This window comes from Carica papaya, chromosome 8, assembly GCF_054855325.1.
Source record: "Carica papaya isolate Zhongbai chromosome 8, ASM5485532v1, whole genome shotgun sequence".
In the NCBI taxonomy this organism is placed as follows: domain Eukaryota; kingdom Viridiplantae; phylum Streptophyta; class Magnoliopsida; order Brassicales; family Caricaceae; genus Carica; species Carica papaya.
In genome coordinates this window covers 24,836,462-24,848,579 of record NC_142316.1, presented here as the reverse complement: position 1 = coordinate 24,848,579, position 12,118 = coordinate 24,836,462, and the positions used below count along the sequence as shown (strand labels likewise).

At 35.5% G+C, this 12,118-nt stretch overlaps 1 protein-coding gene across 6 annotated transcripts in view; it reads left to right on the top strand.

Annotated features, from left to right (window-relative positions):
• The window catches only part of LOC110809472 (ARM repeat superfamily protein), a 41,929-nt gene extending 31,519 nt beyond the window's left edge, over positions 1 to 10,410 (top strand). For 3 of the 6 annotated variants that reach the window (XM_088210177.1, XM_088210183.1, XM_088210182.1), the window contains 10 exons: positions 7,104 to 7,286; positions 7,374 to 7,478; positions 7,681 to 7,839; positions 7,995 to 8,039; positions 8,145 to 8,366; positions 9,018 to 9,124; positions 9,221 to 9,277; positions 9,381 to 9,453; positions 9,547 to 9,793; positions 10,109 to 10,410. In XM_088210177.1, the coding sequence (XP_088066303.1) occupies positions 7,104 to 7,286; positions 7,374 to 7,478; positions 7,681 to 7,839; positions 7,995 to 8,039; positions 8,145 to 8,366; positions 9,018 to 9,124; positions 9,221 to 9,277; positions 9,381 to 9,453; positions 9,547 to 9,708 (1,113 nt within the window). In that variant the 3' untranslated portion in view covers positions 9,709 to 9,793; positions 10,109 to 10,410. The remainder of the gene's footprint in view (positions 1 to 7,103; positions 7,287 to 7,373; positions 7,479 to 7,680; positions 7,840 to 7,994; positions 8,040 to 8,144; positions 8,367 to 9,017; positions 9,125 to 9,220; positions 9,278 to 9,380; positions 9,454 to 9,546; positions 9,794 to 10,108) is intronic. The other 3 variants (XM_088210180.1, XM_088210179.1, XM_088210178.1) reach the window with 3 other exon arrangements.
• Positions 10,411 to 12,118: the final 1,708 nt, after the last annotated feature.

Below are 12,118 nucleotides of genomic sequence, written 5' to 3'. Positions count from 1 at the left end.
CTTTTACCTTTGCACCCAAAGGGAGACCAAGGTATTTTATAGATAGGTCTCCCACTCTACATCCCAAAACCTTCGCCATTTGCCTTTCATTTCTTCTATCACCATTTTTTACCAGCTCTGATTTTGACATGTTTATTTTTAGTCCGGACACCATTTGAAAATGAAGAAAACAAGGAGAGAAAGTTTGTGTGACGAGGAAAAATCCTCTGATTTTCTTCAATGTTACATGGATACAAATGTGCTAAATATATAGGTTTTTGGCCAAGACAAAAAACAGTTAAAAAATGCTAACAAAAAGGTAAAAAATTAGTTGAGAGAGCACCCATCTGTCATAACGATACCAGCTGTCCTAACCACTTGAAAAAAGATTAAGCTGTCTCTAATGTAAGTATACATGTATATATACATTCCTACATATGAACATTTTACATTCCCCCTCAATTTAGGTTACATAGATGTTAAGTAACCCTAGATTGAATATAAGATTATTGAACTCTCTTTTTGGTAGTGCCTTGGTGAGTATGTCAGCTGTTTGTTGACTAGTCGGGATGTATAGGAGTGATACATCCGAACTTTCAATTTTTTCTCTGATGAAGTGACGATCAATCTCAACATGTTTAGTTCTGTCATGGTGCACAGGGTTCTTGGCCATGTTAATAGTTGATTGATTGTCACACCAAATCCTCATTGCAATAGGAGCAGAAAATCTTAGTTCTAGTAGAATTTTTTTAAGCAATACTTCCTCACATATTCCATGTGCAAGTGATCGTAATTCAGCTTCAGCGCTGCTTCTTGATACAACAGATTGCTTTTTGCTACGCCAAGTGACTAAATTACCCCAAACATAAGAGCAGTGACCAGATGTGGATATTCTATCTGTCACAGATACAGCCCAATCAGCATCAGTATAGATTTCAATATTTCTAACCATGTTCTTCTGAAAGAATAATCCATGTTCAGGTGTCATTTTTAGATACCTCATAATACGATAAACAATACACATGTGTTTTTCAGTAGGTTGAGACATGAACTGACTCATAATACTAACAGCGAAGCAGATGTCAGGTTTTGTATGAGCCAAGTAGATCAGGTCTTGTATGAGCCAAATAGATAAGTTTGCCTACAAGTCTTTGATACCTTTCCTTATCAATCGGTTTACTGTCACTTTTGATCCAAGTTTAGTGTTTGTTTCCATAGGAGTCTTAGCAGATTTACAACCAAGCATACCTATTTCATTCAGGAGATATAAGATGTATTTTCATTGAGATATAGAAATTCATTTATTGGTTCTGGCAATTTCCATTCCGAGAAAATATTTAAGCAATTTAAGGTTTTTGATTTCAAATTCTCTAACTAGAAAATCTTTCAGTTTCTGAATTTCTTCACTGTGATCACCTGTAAGGAAAATATCATCCACATAAACAATTAGTATAGCTCTTCTCCCTTTGATACAATGCTTGACAAATAAGATATGATCGGATTGACATTGTTGATATTCTATATGTTTTACTACTCTGGTGAATCTGTCAAACCAAGCTCTTGAACTGACTCATAATACTAACAGCGAAGCAGATGTCAGGTTTTGTATGAGCCAAGTAGATCAGGTCTTGTATGAGCCAAATAGATAAGTTTGCCTACAAGTCTTTGATACCTTTCCTTATCAATCGGTTTACTGTCACTTTTGATCCAAGTTTAGTGTTTGTTTCCATAGGAGTCTTAGCAGATTTACAACCAAGCATACCTATTTCATTCAGGAGATATAAGATGTATTTTCATTGAGATATAGAAATTCATTTATTGGTTCTGGCAATTTCCATTCCGAGAAAATATTTGAGCAATTTAAGGTTTTTGATTTCAAATTCTCTAACTAGAAAATCTTTCAGTTTCTGAATTTCTTCACTGTGATCACCTGTAAGGAAAATATCATCCACATAAACAATTAGTATAGCTCTTCTCCCTTTGATACAATGCTTGACAAATAAGATATGATCGGATTGACATTGTTGATATTCTATATGTTTTACTACTCTGGTGAATCTGTCAAACCAAGCTCTTGGAGACTGTTTGAGGCCATACAATGCCTTTTTTAATTTGCATACCTTTTGAGGATTCATTTTGAGTTCAGGTGGGACTTCCATGTATACTTCTTTCTCTAAGTCACCATTAAGAAAAATATTTTTTACATCAAATTGATAGAGAAGCCAATCAAGATTAGATGCTAAAGAGAATAATACGCGAATTGTGTTGTACTTGGCAACAGGAGCAAATGTCTCTTGATAGTCGATGCCATATGATTGGGTAGACCTTTTAGCAACAAGTCGAGCTTTGTAGCGGCTTACACTACCATCAGGATTGTACTTGGTGGTGAAGATCCACTTGCATCCAACAAGAGCCTTCCTTGAAGGTTGATCAGATAATTCCCATGTCTTATTTTTCTCAAGAGCTAAAATTTCTTTTTGGATAACAGCATTCCATTTAGGAATCTTGAGAGCTTCATGAACTATTCTTGGTTCAGGAGGGATGCTATCAAATTTGCTCACAAATGCATGATGCTTCGAAGACAACTTGTCATAAGAGACATAATCCCATATGGGATGCATAGTAAAAGAACGAACACTCTTTCGTAATGCAATAGGTAAACCAATATCATCACTAGAGTCAGAAATCTCATTACTTGTGTTATTCTGGGTGCTTGGTTCAGGAGTTGAGTCATGACAGAGTATAGATGGTTCAGGTACTTCATCTTTACCTTGAGTTTTGTTCCTCGTATAGATTCGTAACTCATTAACTGCAGGTAATGTGTTATCAGTCTCTATGATAGGTTCAGGTTCTTTGGTGGTTTCAGGGACATGATCTTTTTCTGAAGTTGTCAATGGAGTTTGTAGAGGAGGGATATACAAATCCCACAATTGATATTCTTGAGTTTCAGATATCTCCCCCTGAATATCAAGAGTAGAATAAAAAGGTTGGTTATCAAAAAAGGTAACATCCATAGTGTTATAGAACCGGCGGGTTACTGGACAAAAACATTTGTAACCTTTTTGAGAATTGGAATACTCGACAAAAACACATTTGATAGAATCAAGTTTTCCTTTGAAGTGATTGTGAATGTGAACATAGGCAGAACAACCAAATACTTTAAACGGAATTGTGTTAAGGATTTGCGATGTTGAGAAGACTTGAAGTAGTGAATCATAAGGTGTTTTAAACTTAAGGATATAGGAGAGCATTCTATTGATCAGGTATGTGGCTGTGAGGATAGCCTCTCCCCAAAGGTATTTAGGAACATTTGTGGTAAACATGAGTGAGTGGGATACTTCAAGGATGTTGTGCTTCTTTTTCCTTTCGGCCACACCATTTTGTTGAGGGGTGTAGGGACAAGAACTTTGATGGATAATACCTTGGCAAGAAAGGAATTTTCGTAGGTTGGATGCAAAATATTCACATGCATTATCTGTTTTTAACACTTGTATTTTTGTTTGAAATTGGATTTGGATCATAATATTGAATTTTTGAAAAATTTCACTAGCTTCAAATTTTTCTTTCATCAGATAGACCCAGGTTATTCTAGTTTGATCATCAATAAAGGAGATAAATCAGTTTGTGCCAGTAATATTTTTTACCCATGCCGGTCCCCAGACATCATTATGAATAAATGCGAAGGGTTTTGAGAGTTTGTAAGCAATACTGGAATATGAATTGCGAGTACCCTTCTGGGAAACTGAATAAGCGATTCTCTCTCTAAGCAACAGAAGCATTACCGAGAATACCCTTCTGAGAAAACATTTGCATGAGGGCCTCTAATTGGGCTGGACTGAAGGGAGAGCTCTCGGTAATACTTGCTGTAGGGGATAATTCTTCTGAAATTATCATGTTGCTCTGAGTGTCATTTTTGTAATTTTTCCTATCTGTTGGCTTGCCATGTAATTTTCAGTATTTATCCCCAATATGATCCGACTTTTTGTAATAATTATACCAGAGTCTCTCTTTCTTTCCTCCAGCTTCAGAAGTACGCCCGACGAAAGCAGAGGCGTGCTCGTGATTTAGGGCACCAGGCTGAGGTTCACTGAGCAACGGCTTCCTCTGAGTAGCAAGGGCAGAAGTTGCGTCCGTCAGGTTCGCGCCAGAGTAAAAATCACCCAGCATGATCTTCTTTCTACTCTCTTCTCGATAGATTTCAGAGAAAACTTCTTTGAGATTTGGCAGCGGCTTTGTACCCAGAACGCGACCACGAACCTCATCCAAGTTTTCGTTGAGTCCCATAAAAAATTGGAAGACTTTTTTGCGTTTAGTGTGAGTTTTGAAGAGTTTTGAGTCTTCGGGACAATTTTACGGGTGTTCCTCGAAGATGTTGAGTTGCTGCTAGTACCGAGAGAGTGCATTGTAGTACTGTGTTACAGTGAGCTCCTCTTGTCACAGGTCGTGCAACTGAGTCTCGATTTCGAAGGTGGCAGAGGTATTGTCTCGCCTGGCGTAAAACTCGCGTATGGCCACCCAGATGTCATGCACAGTTTCATAGGGCAAAAAATTTATCCAATCTCTATCATCATTGAGTTGACTGGCCAAGATATTACCAGATTGTTTTCGGTCTTCCATGAACGAGCACTTGGATCATCCCTGCTCTTCCCTTGGATGAATATGGGAACGGATGAAGACTATTCGAGATAATTACTCCCATTCAGTCTGTGTCCAATGACAAATGAAGGTGTCTAGTCAATGTGAGAGTAGTTGATAGGTATTGGATTGAAGGAACCCGAGACATGATCAATGTGAGAGGAGTTTTACTCATCCTTGGCCATTTCGGCTTGAGTTGGATGATGAAAGATTTTGGATCAGAGTTGCCGCTTTGATACCATGAAGAAAACAAGGAGGGAAAGTTTATGTGATGAGAAAAAATCCTCTGATTTTCTTCAATATTACATGGGTACAAATGTGCCAAATATATAGGCCTTTTGCCAAAATAAAAAACGGTTAAAAGATGATAACAAAAAGCTAAAAAATTAGTGGAGAGAGCACCCAACTATCCTAACAATACCAGCTGTCCTAACCACTTGAGAAAAGACTAAGTTGTCCCTAATGTAAGTACACATGTATATATACATTCTTACATATGAACATTCTACAGAAAACATAACAGAATTCAACGAAGGTGCACCATTATCGATTCACCTAGCTGACAAAATATGATAGCATCATCAGCAAAAGATAAATGTGACACCTCGACCTTGGAATTACGTTTGCCAACCATAACCCCTTTAAACTTGAACCCTTTCACCATTTCCAACAATATGCTAAAAGCTTCCATGACTATTATAAATAAAAAAGGTGAAAGTGGGTCTCCTTGTCTCAATTCTTTTGAAGCCGTAAAGAAGGATGAAGTTCCACTGTTAACCATGACAGCAAACAATATGGTTGTAATACATTGTTTTATCCGTTTCCTCCATCTATCACTGAAGCTCAGTCTTCCTAACATAGTCCACAAAATCCCAATTTACATTGTCGAAAGCTTTCTCCATATCTAGTTTACATAGAACACCTTACATTTTATTACTTACTAATTCATCTACCACCTCATTTGCCACCATCACAGCATCAAGAATCTGTCTGCCTTTAACAAAAACGTTTTGACTCTCCCTAATCATGTCCCCTAATACTTTTGACAATCGTCTAGCTAGCACTTTTGAGATCAACTTATACATACAGCCCACAAGATTAATAGGGAAAAATTCTTTCATACTCGATGCCCCTTCAGTTTTTGCCATTAGAACAATAAAAGTTGAATTCAAAGATTTGACAAAAGACCCGAATTCATAAAACTTGCAAAAGACAGCAACCATATCACTTTAAAATATCTCAAAACTCCTGTAGAAATCTCATATTGAAACCATCAGGCCCCGACACTTTATCCCCATTACACGACATTAATGCAGCACGAATTTCCTCTTATGTAAATTCTTGTTCAACCAGTTTTCTGCTGCCCTCCTATAGGGATTTGAATTGTAAATTATCCAAACTCGGTCTCCATTTTATCTCCTCGTTGCACAGGTTTGTGAAATGCTCTTTGGCATGCCCTCTCATTTCCACATTACCACTGATGGCTCTATCATTGTCTATAAATTCTTCAATGTAATTTCTCTTCCTGCTAAAGTTTGCCAAATAATGAAAATACGTAGTGTTCCGGTCTCTCTCCTTTGACCATTTTTCTCTTGCCTTTTGTCTCCAAGAGATGGCCTCTATATTTAATTTAAATGCCACCTTTTTCCTTATTGTTTCTCTTCTATTACGTTCTGGTTCCCCAATTGTTCCATTCCTCTCTAGTCTGTCAATTTCTTCAATGCCTTTAACAATTGTTGATATCTTCATTTATTCTTCCCTCCTCTTCTTTTGCCCATTTTTTTATTGCAATTTTGACATCCTTTAACTTGGCAGCTAAAAGACGTTGAATTTGCAAAGTTATTAAGGATCAACATTTGGTTCTATGCATGTAATTTGCAACACCTAAAAGAAGTAAGCTGGACTAACAAATCTCAGCATAAGTTTTAGCGGGCAAAAGAAAACATGTCTCAGCAGAGGGATTCACACATCTCCACTTTTTCAGTTCCTTTTTCTTTTTAAGAACCCTACAATTGGTGTATCTAATTATTTCTTGTATTGTCATTCACATATAGGAGTTATCTGGTATTCAATGATCTGGGGATTAGGCTATCCATCTGATGATACAGAAAGAGTTTGATTCACGACAATAGATGTTTGGATATGTTAGATAAAATATTCATAGAGAAGACTAATAACAGTGTAAATGATCACAATTCAAATTTGTATTAAAGAAAGGGTTTAGAGATCAATGTAATGATCGGTAAAGACTACTTTTTATAGAAAGTTAAATACAGCTGAATGAGATGTGTAAATTATTAATTTCATCTTCTAAGTAAGTTGATTCTGTATCTTCTAAATGACTCAAAATTTTTGTTTGGTAATCAAATTAATAAAGTGCTCAATTATTACTTTGTGTTGGTGGTGCAACATTTTGGAGATATCATACACTGCACTTGTTTGGGGGGTGTCTTATGATATATGTATTGATTCCGTCTTGTTTGAAAAAGGTGTGGGAGGAATCTTCTGGTGAAAGCCTTCTACAGATTCAGCTTCTTATTGCTTTGCGGAATTTTGTGATTGCACTCGGCTATCAGTCACCTTGTTGCTACCCCATGCTATTACCTGTTCTACAAAAGGGAATTGATGTTAATAGTCCAGACGAAATTAATCTTCTAGAAGACGGCATGCTGGTTAGCATTCTTGTCTGAGTTTGTTAGTTTCTGACCTTTGTCTGTTTTTAATAAATGATGTTTTATCTCATTGTTTTAATCATGCAGTTATGGGAAGCTACCCTTTCTCATGCTCCTACAATGGTGCCTCAACTATTGGCATGCTTTTCTTGCCTTGTGGAAATAATTGAAAGAAGTTTTGACCACTTGCAGGTTAGGCTTGTTGAATTAGTGAAAAATCAAAGTTTTTCTTCTCCTGTAATTTTCAGTTGCAATTTCTGCAAATCATCATTCAACTTGCTCTTTGTTTCAAAAGAAAAAAATTATTCAACTTATTCTTACAATCCCTAATTATCTGAGGTGTGGATTATGCATGTTGAAAATAATACAATTATTTATCTCTTGGTAATTACAGGTTGCTGTCAGTATCATTGAGAGCTATGTTATTTTGGGTGGAAGAGAATTTCTTAGTATGCATGCTTCTAGCATTGCTAAACTTCTTGACCTGATCGTCGGAAATGTCAATGACAGAGGACTTCTTTCAACTCTTCCAGTCATCGATATTCTTATACAGGTACTTGAATTGCTCTCTCACAAGCAACCAATAAGAGAACTGCACAAGTGTTCTTGTATGTATACAAGCTTGACTCCTTGAAACAAATTATATAGCAATTATGGACCTTCGACAATTCAATCAATTATAAAGTATTCATTTTTGCTCTTCTGCAGTGTTTCCCTATTGAAGTGCCCTCATTAATCAGCAGTACTCTACAAGTAAGCATCAACATATTGATTATTGATGATATTTGGAGTAAGTCTATCAGTAATCATATCAATCATCTTAGAGCATCTTACTAAGCTGTCTTTTTTCATGTCCAGAAATTAATTGTGATTTGTTTAAGTGGAGGAGATGATCATGATCCTTCTAAGGCCTCTGTCAAAGCATCATCAGTGGCTATCCTAGCAAGAATTTTAGTGATGAATACCAATCACCTTGCCCAATTAACATCTGAACCATCTCTTTCGCTACTACTACACCAGGCAGGCATGCCAATTGAAGAAAACATACTTCTTTGCCTGGTTGACATATGGCTTGACAAGGTCTGTGTAGTGTCATTTTGTAATGTTCTAGTCATTTGAACTTGTACACAGTCCCAAAAAGAATCTAAATTCCATTGTGTTGCACGAAGATAAGATGCAGTGATCCCATACTTGAACTTGTTTCTCATAACAATCTTGAGTACATTAACAAAGCATCAAGAGGTGACTATCCTTATGTGTAGTTTCCTCAGTTGAAGAAAATACGGAAATATCAGTTCCTAGATAACTTCAATACCTACTAGTTTCTGAATCACAGAAAGTAGACCTCTTTGTCTTGTCAGGTTGATACATGACCTTTACAAGGTCTGGCAGCATGCATCACTTCGATGTTCCTGTTTTTCCGTAATGCTCTTGTCATTTGAACTCATAAACATGTGTTGAAGAATATCTAAATCCCATTTTGCAGTTGGAATTTAGTGCTAAAATTTTTAATAAATGCGCCGTACATCCTATGGTCATTTGGGATAAGATGATGTTTTTGGCTTCTTTTAAGGGCTAGGGGACATGTATTTTTCTGAATGTCTTTATTTAGTTTCAGAGAATTTGGGAGGCAATTCTGTGCTAAGGCTTTTGGTTATTTATACACTCTCTAGTCCATTTTCCCCTTTTTTGTTTAATTTACAATTACTACTGTCTTGATATCTTTCGCAGGTAGATAATATGACATCCATCCAGAAAAAGACAGTTGCCCTAGCTCTTTCTATTATCCTGACACTAAGACTACCTCAAGTTCTTGACAAACTTGATCAGATCTTATGGTGGGAATTTGTTGTTGGAAATTGATAGTTTTTCTTTTTTAATTTCTCTGCACGCATAGATGATTCATGGGTAATCTATTTTTCTTCTTCATATAGTGCATGTACAAGTGTCATTTTGGGTGGAAATGATGACCCAACAGAGGAAGAATCAAGGTTAAATTCATTCTGATTTTGGTTTTTCCATATCGTATATAATTGGTAGTGGATTTTCTGGGTTCAAATATTTTCTCATCCCTAATTCTGGAATAACTGGCAGCGGTGACGTCATGAGCTCCAGTAGGTTCCATGGCGATGGACCTATTCCAAGAGAAGAGTTCAGGAGAAGACAGGTGAGAATCCTTGAACTGCTGAAACTTGAATTCCAATAAGTAAAATATCTTTAAAAAGATTCCTTATGCGACTTTTATCCTCTTTCCAAGTAGATAAAGTTTTCCGACCCTATCAACCAATTGTCACTGGAAAATTCAGTACGAGACAATCTTCAAACTTGTGCAGCACTTCATGGGGATTCCTTCAATAATACCATCAGCAGAATACATCCTTCAGCGCTGGCACAAGTGAAGCAAGCATTGAAGTTGCCTTGATCCAGCATGACACTCTCATCCTCTACTCAGTCGATTATCTCCTACTGTGCGAACAACCTTCTGTTTTATTACTTGAAGGTACATGGTAAGTTACTTTCAATCCCTAGTAACTACTATAGCTATCTGCTCTCCTGATGATGAGGGGAGGAAGATTTCAGTAATTTTCTTTTATAAACAGTTGCACATAGATCCACCAGATAGGGATGCAGCTAATTATGTGTATCCATGTGTTTTGTAGGTTTCCAATTAATTGCACGTTAATACAAGTGTAAAACATTCTATTTGGAAATTAAATACTAATCAGTAAAAATATAAATTGATGACAGTAACATTCCCTCTCTCATTCAAGTGCATACCTCTATTAGCTAGTGTCTTACATGTGCATTTTTTGTTTGTCCAGGTGACGGAGTTTCAGCTTTTGTGGCTTGGTTTGGTGTTTCTTCATTGTTTGCACTCCCTTCCGTAGCTGTTGATGCCAATTGGCGTGTCTATTATTGTCCTTTACTTTGAATTTTCATTTGTATATTCCCCTTTTTGAAACAGGGAACTCTGTACATAGCTTGGGGGTCCTTCATGTCTTGAGCATTTTAAGTGCGGGAATTACAGCAATGAGTTTATAGGATTTGTGAGTACTGGAACGAACTGAAAATATAGAGAAAGGGGATGATATGAAATGAATAGAGTGGCTTTTAATACCTGAAATTTGTTTCATCTTTGCATTTCACCTTGTGACGTGTCCCAGTGACATTCAAATTACTCTTTACTTGATTCGAAGACACCTAAATTCTTAATAGAGGTGTTAATGTTGTTGCGCTGGTCAGACTTGTTTGATTTGTGTCAACTATTTTGTCTTTTTGTTGTGTTGTGCTAAAAATTTAATGCTAATGATAAAAACTGAACTCAACCTCCTGCACACGTAAGGGGTTTACGGGGCTTTGCTAGTGATGCATGTTGAGTTGTGCTAAATGAGATGTCCTTCGGACCTATCAATCTTTTAATGTTTTAAAACATGAGATACTCATTTTCTTGATTATTCAAACTATAAGTTTGTTATATATATTACCCTTAGACAAAAAAAGAGAAGAGTTATTTCTTAATGTTTTATCATATAATGATCATTTATATATTAAGGGTTGGGAATATTCGAGATAATGATCTTACTAAAATCACGAAGTATTTGGCTTGTTAAGTGAAACGAGAGCTGAATTGCGTAAACATTCATCAAGGAAACAGAACAAATTTATCATCTAATTTACTTGTTTGGGAGTTCCCATAATCAGTGCAGCAGGTTAATTCAATGAGCATAAAGAATAGAAGAGTCCTTTTGTAGAATTGAGTTTGATCTCTTTCCCTTGTCTCCTCAAAAATTGACATAGGGCTGTCTCAAAAAGATTTATTATTAACATTTATATATTTAATATTAAGTACCAGTAAGGGTGATAAAACACACAATATTATTGGCTAAAGTTATAAATACATGAATTATTTTTTGAATATTTTTTAATTAATTATTATGTAGATTGTATTTAATGAAGTTTCTGAGTATTTATACGAATAGTTAGTCTATTCTTAGATGATACTCTTTTCTTTTTGTTCTTTTATTTTGTAATCATTGAGTAATTTTACTCTCATTGGGTAATTCTACTCTCATTTAAAAAACCGGAAAAAAAAAAAGTTTTGTTCTTAGTTGCAGCTCAATTTGAATTTTGCCCATAGTTATCAAAATTTTTAAGAACTTTTTTTTTCAGTGTCAGCCCATATCTGCAAGTGAAAGATTTTAATTTTTGCTTTTGACAATCAAAATGAGCAAAAGAATATTTTAAAGAAAAAAGTATCTCCATTCTATGCATAATAAATAGTCTTTGAAAGAGATCGAAGAAAATTTCAACTTAAGCTTTAAAGATGGCTTAAAAATTCTCAATTTTTAAATGGTTGGTATTAGAGTTTATTATTTAGTTAACTTGAGTTAGTTAGGAGAGTATAAAAGATGGTATGCTTCATTTAATTAACTAATGAAAATCTCTCTCAAATTTTCACTTTCTCTGTAATAATATGGTATCAGAACCGGTTTTTGTCTCATGAACCTCCAAGTCTTTTTGTTCTTTGAACTAATGAAAAAACCTAGGTCTTCTTCCAGTTTGTAAACCAGTAAATCTTGTTGAGACTCGTGAAAAAATTGATTAAGTTATTAAGAAAGTTAAGAAAAATAGAGAGCAAAATACAAGGAAGAAATGAGAAGTTGCTGGAAAATCTTAATATAATTTTCAACATTCATTCAGCTCTTTAAATACAAAATGAACTTAAGGTATAGCTATTAACAAGTCAACATAAACAGAAAATTAGATTTGCTGATTATATATGTTCCAAGAAAAAAATTAATAGATTTCCAGTGACTTGTGCTGATTTTCTG